Here is an 11242-nt window from a genome sequence, read left to right as displayed (position 1 = left end):
GTTGAGTAGGCTGGGTCTCTATTCCATGGAGCGTAGGAGGATGAGGGGAGATCTTATAGAGGTAGACAAAATCATGAGAGGATTAGATCGGGTAGATGCAAGGGTCTTTTACCCAGAGTAGGGGAATTGAGGACCAGAGGATATAGGTTCAAGGTGAAGGGGAAAAGATTTAATAGGAAACCGAGGGCAAACAAGCTGCCAGAGGAGGGAGTTGAGGCTGGGACCATCCCATTGTTTAAGAAACTTTTGGACAGGTACATGGATAGGACAGGGTTTGGAGGGTTATGGACCAAGCTCAGGCATGTAGGGCTAGGGTAGATGGGACATTGTTGGCCAGTATTGGGCAAGTTGGGCTGAAGGGCCTGTTTCCACACTCTGTTACTCTATGACTGGGAAAAAGTTCTGATGGTGTGACTATGGCTATTGTCCACATATCCTCCACCCTTCCTGAGATCTAACGTCATCTATTGCCAGCCCTGATCTCACCTCCAGATTATTCCATTCCCCACCACCCCCCTCACCCCCCCCCCCCCCCCCCCACTCCCCCCCCCCCCCCAACCCCCTCTTCCCACCTCTACATTCAGTCTGAAGAATGGTTCTGACCCGTAACGTCACCAACTCCTTTTCTCCAGAGATGCCGCCTGACCCACATGCTGAGTTACCCAAGCATTTTGTGTCTATCTTCGGTGTAAACCAGCATCTGCAGTTCCTTCCCACACAGTACTCGGATTTGCTACTTGGGGTTATGTGCTACTTATTCTTCTTGCCTATGGAGTGCACAGCCTAAAGTTGAAGACACCAAAAACACCACATCTATTTGTTTTGTGCACATATGGCTTGATTGCATTAGTCGAAACAGGGTGGACCACGTGAAGGTTGCAATCTCCCAACCCTGGTGATACGCTAAATTACAGAGTAATCGTACAATTGTAACATGACGTTTCAACTCTCGTGTACAATGCCCTGGCCCTTGCAGCAAGCATACCAAATGCCTTTTTTAATCACTACCCATCCAACCACCTAAACTCCTTGTATTAATGCAATCCCAGTCAATGTTAAAATCCTCCAGTCGTGCAACTCTATCACTTTTACACCACTCAGCGATCTGCCTCCATCTCTGTTCTAACACTTCCTACTGACGAATGTGTACAGCACAGAAACGGTCCCACCTTGTCCATATTATACTTCGCAAATATTTCATTACAGTAAAATGCTCATTTAAATGCTCCATTTGGTTCAAGGAGTGCCTGTTGCCCTTGAATGTTTGTTTTTTGACACAAGTAAAATGATAGTTGGTTTAACAGAGATTAATGCCATGCACATTGCAAAGGCTGCAATGTTTGGTTGATGTGTGCAATATTCTGCTCATCTGGGTCAGCAAAGAGTTTCACTAATCATTGTTCTTCAGATACAACATTGAAATCTAGAATTTATCAACTGGCATAATACTGGTATATCTTTGTACACACAGTGAGGCTCTTTAAACTATTCCCTTGATCAGTTATAAATTGCTTTAATAAACACATTCACGATAATATCATATTTCACGGGAGAGAGGGGGCGGTGTGAATGTTAAAAACCAAGAACTAATTCCTTGGTCTCTTTTCCATGGGCGAGAATTCATTAGTTCTGTAATTGCAATCAGATGGAGTGATATTGGGAGTTGTTAGATAAAATAAAGGAAATATCCCTAAATTGGGATTTGAATCTTTAAAAGATAATATTTTGCAAAGCGTTACTTTTAAGGCATCCTAACTAGAAAGTTTTTTTTGAACTCTTTGCTAAGGTACCAAGGAGAGGGTTTATTTTTGTTTAATACAACATTATCTGCTGTTCAATACAAATTAAGTGACTTGTGTGCAGGAAGGAACTGCAGATGCTGGTTAACACCGAAGATAGACACAAACTGCTGGAGTAACTCAGCGGGACAGGCAGCATCTCTGGGTAAAAGGATAGACCCATTCCTTTTATCCAGAGATGCTGCATTGTCCTGCTGAGTTACTCCAGCATTTTGTGTCTATCTTAAGTGACCTGTTGATGTCTGTCAACTCTCTGGGGGAAGAAAATGTTCGCACTTCTCGATGCGACCACTAGATGGAGAACTTTGTTTTAAGCCGTAATCGATTCCCAGGCATCAATTAATGTGATGATCTTTCCAATCGATAATCAATTAGTGTTATTTCCCCGCAGACTCTTGCATGTTTCTGCTGCCTATTGATATGGGTAATGTTAAAGAAATAAAGACATCCAAGAATGAAACTGATTATGATGAAATGTAGTGACCCCAAAATGTGCTTTTATATCAAATGTGGGTTTAGTTCAGTTTAGTTTAGTCACGTGTGCTGAGGTACAGTGAAAAGCTTTTGTTGCGTGCTATCCAGTCAGCGGAAAGACAATACATGATTACAATTGAGTCATCTACAGTGTACAGATACATGGAAAGGGAACAACATTTAGTCCAAGGTGGGTGTATAAGGAGAGAGGTCAGAACTACTCCAGTCTAGTCAGCGGGAAGATGGGGTTTTATGTAGTGGCAATTTGACATCTGGATTGGAAGTTAGTCCAACGCTCCTTGTCAATTTCCCTCTGATTTCCACTGGTCATCTGCACCCAGAGCTACAATATGGCAAACATTGATGGTCTGATATCACAAATTGGGATATAGATCACTCAGTCCACCTTCTCTATGCGGCAAATACTTTGTTAAGGTTGTACGATCAAAACGTAAACCTTGAATGGTACGTAATGGAATATTCATGTTATATTTACACATTTGCTTCCATTCCAGCCTCGAGTGAGGACGATGGATTCTGTGGTACACAATCAGTGATAGAAACGTATCATATCCAGGGTTGGGGTGGGGGGGGAGCAGGCACACAGTTGGCATATCCAGGGGTAGGGGTGGGGGGGGGAAGCAGGCACACAGTTGGCATATCCAGGGGTAGGGGTGGGGGGTAAGCATGCACACAGTTGGCATATCCAGGGGTAGGGGTGGGGGGAAGCATGCACACAGTTGGCATATCCAGGGGTAGGGGTGGGGGGGGGGAGCCTGCACACGGGGTGGCCTCTTAAACATTTGTGTAATATTGTAATATATTTAAGGCGGAGATTGCCAGATTCTTGATTAGTACGGGTGTCAAGTGTTATGGGGAGAAGGCAGGACAATGGGGTTGAGAGGCAGAGATAGATCAGGCATGATTGAATGGCGGAGTAGACTCGATGGGCTGAATGGCCTAATTCTGCTCCTATCTCGTATAACTTATGAAAATCATATCGCAGCCGGATTAAATAAACCATTGGTGATTCCAGTCAATTTTTTTTCCCTTTTTCTTTATTGTGTAAAAATAAAACTGACAGTACATGTCACATTTGCATCAAATGAAAAAGCATAAATGACATAAAAACAGCGCTTTATTAAGAAATGGTTGCTTTATGTAATTTCTAACCTTACACTGTCCAGAAATGAGATATACCATTGAATGTGCATCTGGAGTTGGAATATTTAAAGCTTTGGCTTCAGTGTGATAGTTTCTGGTATTACAGAACTTCCTTCTAGTGTACAATATTTACATTTATAAATATTTTACTTGCAAAGAACCAAATGTTTGACAAAATCAATATTTTTTCACCTAAATATTTTTTTTTGAGGGGGGGGGGAAGGGGGGGAAACATCCTCATTCAGCAATCAAATTCGATAAAAATCCTCATACATTTGCAAAATTTATTTATTTATTGGTAAAAAATACTTGTCGCTAGAGGGTGCGACATTATACTTGTTATTCATCCCCCCCCTTGGCGATCACCTGCTGTAAGAACTGCTTTTCAAAATAAACGCACATATTACTCTGAGTCGCCATGCTATAAGCAAATGACGTGACTAGGATGAGGTGTTCCTTAAAAATAACAACCACTTTATTCTACACCTTCGATTGACCAGTACATGTTCAACATATTAAGCCGTATCTTCGTTAATACTCGTGTGTATCAGTAGCATACATAGTCACAGCGTTTTATTTTTTTTTTTAAACAAGATGTATTCCTATAACGCAATTATCTCAAATAACGTGTGGGTTTTTTTTGTTTAATGTGTTTTGATTTATGCAAAAAGGAAAAACGAGGAGAGAGAAAAAAAAACTACTTGTTGCATTTTTGTACCCATCAAAGGCACTCGGGCTAATTGGCATCAAGTAAACACATCATCGGATACTGAAAGCAAACTGCTTTTCCTCGAGTAGACTGCTTGCTGTCAGTTGAAGTTCCAAGAGAATATTTTGATACACTCTCTATATTACGCCTGAGAAGCATGATCCAGTTGTCATGGCAAGGATTTGTAATTTTTTTTTTTTACGAACTTAAGTATTTTTTTTGCACGAAATTCCTTTAAGTTTCATTCCTGATAAAAGAAATTTGATTTTGGAGTCGTAAAAGAGAGTCCCTTCTTCTTCGACGCGAATTAATTGATCTGGCGGCAGGCTTCGAATGTCCACTTGGTGGCGCCACCGTAGATGTCCACATTGGCTTCAGTCCAGGCAATGACATTGCCTACCAGGTTCTTGGCGCTGCAGTTGGCCAGGCTGTAGACTTCTCCAGGAGTTAGGACCCTGTCCCACATGTGGAAGTGCGACATCTCGCCCACAAAGGCCTGGGTGGCATCAAAACCTCCTCCTAACATGTCCTGGTTTAGGAAAAGAAACACACACACAAAAAAAAACAAATCAAGGATTAGAATGGAACTGCAGAAACTTGTGAATTTTGCACAAAACGCCAAGTGCTGGAGTAACTCAGCGGGTCAGGCAGCATCTGTGGAGGGAATGGACAAGGGACAGACCCTTCTTGAGACGCAGGGATCTACCTCCATTCCATAGACTAACCACAACCTGGACCTCGCAACGTGCAGGAAGGAACTGCACATGTTTGGTTGCACCTAAGATGCACACGAAATGCCGGAGTAACTCATCGGGTCAGGCAACATCTCTGGAGAAAAGGAATAGGCAATGTTGCCGGTCGAGAAGATCCTGGGCCTCACAAAGTTGTTTATCAGACACGCAAGAACAACTTTGGAATAATTACATTGGAACAAAAGGTAGGTTTGTCGACAAGAAAGCTTTAAAGAGATATGGGCCAAACGCAGGCAGGTGGGACAGGTGGGACATCTTGATCGGTGGTGAGTTGGGTTTCCATGCTGGTGTAACTCTTATGACTAATTACACATTACTGCTTTCTCTCCCATAAGCCCAGAGTTCAGTTATAGTTATAAGTCAGTTATTGAGGGCTGCTCTTAAAATACTAATTATGCAGGTGGCAAAATGCCGTTGTTGGTATAATGTTAGATCATGTATCTCAATGGCCGTTAGAGAGATAATGTTAAAACCTCATTCTGATCTCCAATGTCCAAGAATCCATTCATTTTTTTAACCGAAGGGCAGGTGGAGTTATTGTTTGCTCTGGTCGTGGCTGGAAAAAATCCACCATGACAAATTCGTTGACACACCAAAGCCTCTATAAACATCTCCATTGACCTCTCTAAGCAGGTGTTCAAATGAAGCCCCCTGGCAATATGTTAGCACTCCAGTAACCTTAGTTTATAAACACCAGCTTGTGTCCATTCATCGATTCTATTGAAATGACTACTATGAATGGGTAATATTGAGAATTAGGTAATGCCGTCAGTGGCGGGAGTTACATCTCATTCAATGGTCTTTTGAGTCAAGGACCAAGTGTCGGAAACGGAACAATGAAACTCGCCAGTGAACGCACACGCACGCCACAAGCTGATGGCTCCAGTAATTGATCTAATTTCTCACCTGGCGCGTCTACTGGGTGACCAGAAGCCACCACATTGGTGTAAAGTCAGCAAGCACAGCTCCTTGTCGCCCTTTCCCGAGACCAGCGCTAATATTTGATTCATTGTTATATTTCCACCATTCATTCTGCTGCTGCTTTTTGTGCAGCAACTGCCCTCTACCGTCGGGTTTGATCTTAGAGTCACAGAGTCACACGGCGTGGAAACATACTCTTCGGCCCAACCTGTCCATGCCGACCAACAGGCCCCAACTACACTAATCACTCCTGCCCGCATTTGGCCCATAAATCCTTCTAAATCTAAGATACAAAATGGAGAAAAGAGATGCTGCCTGACCTGCTGAGTTACTCCAGCAGGTTGTGTCTATCTTCAGTGTAACCTAGCATCTGCAGTTCCTTCTTACACATTCCCTCTAAACCTATCTCACCTATGTACCTATCAATGTTTCTTAAACGCTACGATTGTATCTGTTTCAACTACCTTTGGCAGCTGGTTCCATCTTGATTATGGAGGGCATTTAGGAAGCCTGGACGCTTGCATTGGACAACATGACAGCTCTGGATCCGAACGGCCATTCGACCGACCGTGTTGTTATTTTTCAATCATCCACCCACCTGCTCTTGGCCCAGAACCATGATGCCGCCTGGTTTGATGGGGTGCCAGGGAGCTAGGTTTTCGCCATTCCCTCTCTTCAGGCCTTCTTGGTACGCCTCCCACACGCCATCTCTTGTGGACCAGGTGACGCAGATGTGGTGCCACTTTCCATCGTTGATAACGAACGGTAGTTTCGCCACCTATAAAAAGTGACATGTTATACAGTTGACATGTGGTTGCTTTTCCCATCGCTGTTCATAAGTTGTAGGGGAAGAATTGGGCCATTCGGCCCATCAAGTCTACTCCGCCATTGAATCCTAGCTAATGTATATTTCTCCCTTCAATCCCATTCTTCCGCCTTCTCCCCATAGCCCCTGACACCCGCACTAATCAAGTCGTCGAATCAACTTTCTGGAGTCGATGTTTAACGCTAGTCTCACGCACAAGTAACAGCAGATGTTGGAATCTTGAGCAAAATACAGAGTACTGGAGTGATTCTCAATGGGTCACGTCTGACATTTACAGTGTAGAAACAGGTCCTTCGGCCCAACTTGTCCACACCGGTCAACATGTCCCATTTACACTGGTCCCATCTGCCTGCGTTTGCCCCTTAGCCCTCTAAACATGTTCTATCCATGTGTCTAATGGTAGATTAAGATGCTAAGATATCTGCAGATTAATACAACGAGCTGGAGTAACTCGGTAGGTGGCATCTGATCCACTGAGTTACTCCAGCACGTTGTGTCTAATGCTAGATTAACGCGTCAATTGATTAAAGTAATTCAATTGATTAAAGTAAATTAAACTGGAGTAATATTGGGCCAGAATAAATACTAGAAACATCCGGCAGGTCGGACAGCACCCGTGGAGAGAAGCGCTGAACGTTTCAGGTAGATGACCTTTCTGTAATCTCAAACAGTCACACTGTTTATCCAACCGTGACTGCTGCCTGACTCGGTGTGTTTCCGATACTATCTATTGTGGTTTCAGATATCCCCCATCAGAACGGATAGACTTGGATTGTTTTCTCTGGAATATGCCCGAGGCTGAGGGAGAGACCATTTGTTGAAGAAGGGTCTCGACCCGAAACGTCACCTATTTCCTTCGCTGCATAGATGCTGCCTCACCCCGCTGAGTTTCTCCAGCATCTTTGTCTACCTCTGAGGGGAGACCTGATAGAAGTTTGTGAAATTCTGAAAGGCCAAGATAGGGTAGACAGTCAGACCACCACCCCCCCCCCCCCCCCCCCCCCCCCCCCCCCCCCCACCTCCCTGGCGGGAATAGCCAAAGACTGCAGGTCATCGCTTTAAGAAGAGTGGGAAAGTGGAAAGGATACTTTAAGAGGGGCACGTTTTATTTTTACACAGAGGGCGGTGGGTACCTGGAACACGTTACGTGGTGGTGGAGGCAGAGGCAGGCTAGATAGGGACATTTAAGAGACTTTTAGATATGTACATGGATACAGAGATATGTACATGGATACAGAGGGAATGTATCACGGGCGGGCAGTTGAGGTTAGTTTATTTTGGCATCATGCTCCGCACAGATATTGTGGGCCGAAGGGCCTGTTCCTGTGCTGTACTGTTCAGTGTTCTATCAGCAGCGGGCGATAAGTGGGGGGGGGGGGGGGGGGGGGGGGGGGGTGGGGGACAGGGTACTTCGGTTCATTCCTATCACTGAACCACGAGATCTCTGTGTTCCTTCATGTTCCAGAGGGCCGGTCGATATAACAATCATTAGTTAAGGGCCGGAATAGAGAATCGGATCCCGTGTACAGCAAGAAAAGTCTTTATCCGTTGCAAAGGTTTTCAGTGGAATGTCCCACGTGTGGGCACGTATTACGGGGACGGGAAATAACGCGGGAAGCGCGATGCACAAGAGACTGCAGATGCTGGAATCTTGAGCACGACACGAGGTGCTGGAGGAACTCAGCGGGTCAGGAGGCATCTAGGAAGAGAGTGGACGGATGCCATTTCGGGGTCTTCAGACTATTGTAGTTAGGCGGGGGGGGGGGGGAGAAAAGCTGGAAAGGAGTGTCAGGGGTTATGGGGAGAAGGCAGGAGAATGGGGTTAAGAGGGAAAGATAGATCAGCCATGATTGAATGGCGGAGTAGACTTGATGGGCCGAATGGCATAATACTGCTCCTATCACTCATGAGAAGTTAAACCCTGGGGACATAACTGGCAAGTGACAGCTGAAGACAACGGGAACTGCATATGCTGATTTACGAGGGGAAAAAACACAAAGTGCTGGAGTAACTCAGTGGGTCAGGCAGCAACTCTGGAAGATGGGCAAGTTTGGGTTGGGGACCTTCTGACTGATTGTGGGGGGGGGGGGGGGGGGGGAAGCTGGAAGAGACATGTGGATACAAGTGAAGGGGATTTGGAATTGGACTATTGCAGGCCAGTAAAATGGGCAATATGGACTGGTGCAAGGGTTCAATCTGAGGCAAGTTTACCCCCAGAGGGTAAATGTCGCCTACCAGGGAGTTAATTTGGTGATTCTGGATTTGTACATATTGTTTCTCATTGACTGACTGTGTTTGGTTCTGGTATACCGGTATCTGTTCATCATTAGTTGTTCATAAGTAAGTGAAATCACATTGTTATGTGCTATTAAAGTTGCCAGGGGTAAACGGGACGAAATTGGTTGGGGTCCCCTGGACTAGTGGGAGGGTCTAGGGCCAGAGGTCATAGCCTCAGGTGTTTCTTTGGGAAGGAGATGGGGTGGAATTTCTTTAGGCAGAGGGTGGTGAATCTGTGGAATTCCTGATCACAGAAGGTCGCGGAGGCCAAGTCAGTGGATATTTTCAAGGAAGAGCTTGATAGATTCTTGATCAGTACGGGCATCGGGGGTTATGGGGAGAAGGTGGGCGAATGGGGTTAGGAGGGAGAGATAGATCAGCCTGAATCAGATTGAATGGCGGAGTAGACTTGGGGCTCCTATCACTTATGATGGGCCGAGGGGCCTGTCTCCGCGCTGTTTGACTCCACACGCCGCTCCTCTACCTTGTCGTTGATGAGGATCTCCATCGGATTGTTCCCCCACTCGATGAGAACCAGTTCGTTCGCTTGTCCCGGGACGGCGTAGGAGAAGGGAGTTCCGACGCCGGGAGAGGCGTTTGACTTGAGCCACATACACACAGTCATGGCATACATCTCGGGCAAGCTTTTCTTCACCTTGGCATACATGTAGTTTGTTCGCAAGGGGAAAGTGATCTGGAATTTATCAGTCGGCCTGGAGTTTTTTTGCCCTAAAAGCAACAAATAACAACACGATGGAATTAAACACAAGGAACTGCAGATGCAAAAAAAAGACAAGAAGTGCTGGAGTAACCCAGCGAGCTCGGCAGCATCTCTGGAGAAGTGTAGGGAGGAACTGCATATGCTGGTTTACACCAAAGATAGACACGAAATGCTGGAGCAACTCGGCGGTTCAAACGGCTTCTGGAGAGAAAGCGGATATGTGACGTTTCGGGTCGGGACCCTTCAACAGACTGAAGAAGGGTCTCGACCCGAAACCTCAGCGAATCCTTTCCTCCAGCGATGCTGCCTGGCCCGCTGAGTCCCGCCAGCATTTTATGTTTAGCTCCAGCATCTCCGGACAACACGGATAGGCGACGGGACCCTTCTTCGTGTTAAATTGATTGTATTATTTTTGCTGAAGGGGTGTATTATTCGAAGCAAAGGTTAGTTTGGATGATAAGCGAGTGGACACTGATGATCGGGATACTGGACCGGGACCATATCTTACATAACTGACACTCGGATTAATTCCCAACAGCGCATCCCGCAGTATAATCCGAGTCATGTGAGCGGCGTGCTGGGGCCCCGTTCATTGCAAGACAGTGGGACACTCTGCTGCGCAAATCATATTGCAGTAACGCGGTCGTGGTGTGGGGAGGAGGAGGGGGGGGGGGGGGGGGGAGGAGGAGGAGGAGGGGGGGGGGGGGGGAGGGGGGAGAGGAAGGGAGGGGGCGGTCTCCACACTCGGACATCCGGAGGAAATTTTACCCAAGCCAATTGCTCCTTGCGGTCGTAATGCGCTTGTGGGACGGACTTCATCGGTAGCTCCTTCGTTTCCCAACTAACACAAACACAGCGCCCGCGGCTGCGGCGAACTTGCTAAACAAAACATATAGGCGCCGCTTCGTGCAGCGGCGGGAACTAACGGGAAGGAACTTAGCGGGGTTTCTGCACAGGCATTTTCACATTCTCTTAATGTTTACACCTGCATTTCGACCTCCTTGTCCTCCAAAAGTGGTTGACATCATTCATTAATATTTAAGAGCATCATTCACGGAATACAATGATAAGATGTTACCAGTTCCCCTTAGACACCCGCCCGCCTCCCATCAATAGAGGTCTCAGAAGCAAACAATCTAGATTTGCAGCTTACTTTATAACTGTGGATTTTACAGCGAGCGAGCGTTAAAAACGCTTGTTCCTGACGGAATGTAACTTCATTAGTTAAAGCTTCGAGCTCAGAGTTTCCCCAAATGTCCTACATACCTTTCTCCAAATCGCTGATCCTCTGGTGCAGGGAATTAAGAGCGTTTTCAATCTTGCCCCTGTTCTCCGTCGTGTCGTTCCGCACGATGTTTTTTGTCTCTTCCAAGCTGTTGACCCGGGATAGCACCTGCTTCTCCAAATCGTCTATCTTGTTCTGCAGGAGATCTTTCAAGGTGTTGGTCTGAGCGGTGGTGTTGGCTCGGTTGTACTGCTGTAGTCAGTCAGTCAGTCGGGCGCACACACACACACACATACCGCACACAGAGAGAATACAACCGCGTGAGATGCTGATCACTAGCCGGGGCAAAGCTTTAAGTAAAGCGCGCCGCATTA

General features: G+C 46.1%; 1 protein-coding gene across 2 annotated transcripts in view; it reads right to left on the bottom strand.

Annotated features, from left to right (window-relative positions):
* Window positions 1–3318: 3318 nt before the first annotated feature.
* Window positions 3319–11242, bottom strand: part of nptx1l (neuronal pentraxin 1 like) — an 8847-nt gene continuing 923 nt past the window's right edge. The window contains exons 2-5 of one of the 2 annotated variants that reach the window (XM_055653838.1): window positions 10910–11063; window positions 9407–9651; window positions 6418–6597; window positions 3319–4675 (exon numbers count right to left, since the gene is read on the bottom strand). In XM_055653838.1, coding sequence (XP_055509813.1) covers window positions 4454–4675; window positions 6418–6597; window positions 9407–9651; window positions 10910–11063 — 801 coding nt within the window. In that variant the 3' untranslated portion in view covers window positions 3319–4453. Of the gene's footprint in view, window positions 4676–6417; window positions 6598–9406; window positions 9652–10909; window positions 11121–11242 lie in introns of both variants that reach the window. The other variant, XM_055653837.1, reaches the window with a different exon arrangement.

Source organism: Leucoraja erinacea, chromosome 23 (genome assembly GCF_028641065.1).
Source record: "Leucoraja erinacea ecotype New England chromosome 23, Leri_hhj_1, whole genome shotgun sequence".
Taxonomy (NCBI): Eukaryota; Metazoa; Chordata; class Chondrichthyes; order Rajiformes; family Rajidae; genus Leucoraja; species Leucoraja erinaceus.
The sequence above is the reverse complement of the archived record's forward strand: the minus strand, read 5'-3'. Positions and strand labels throughout refer to the sequence as shown.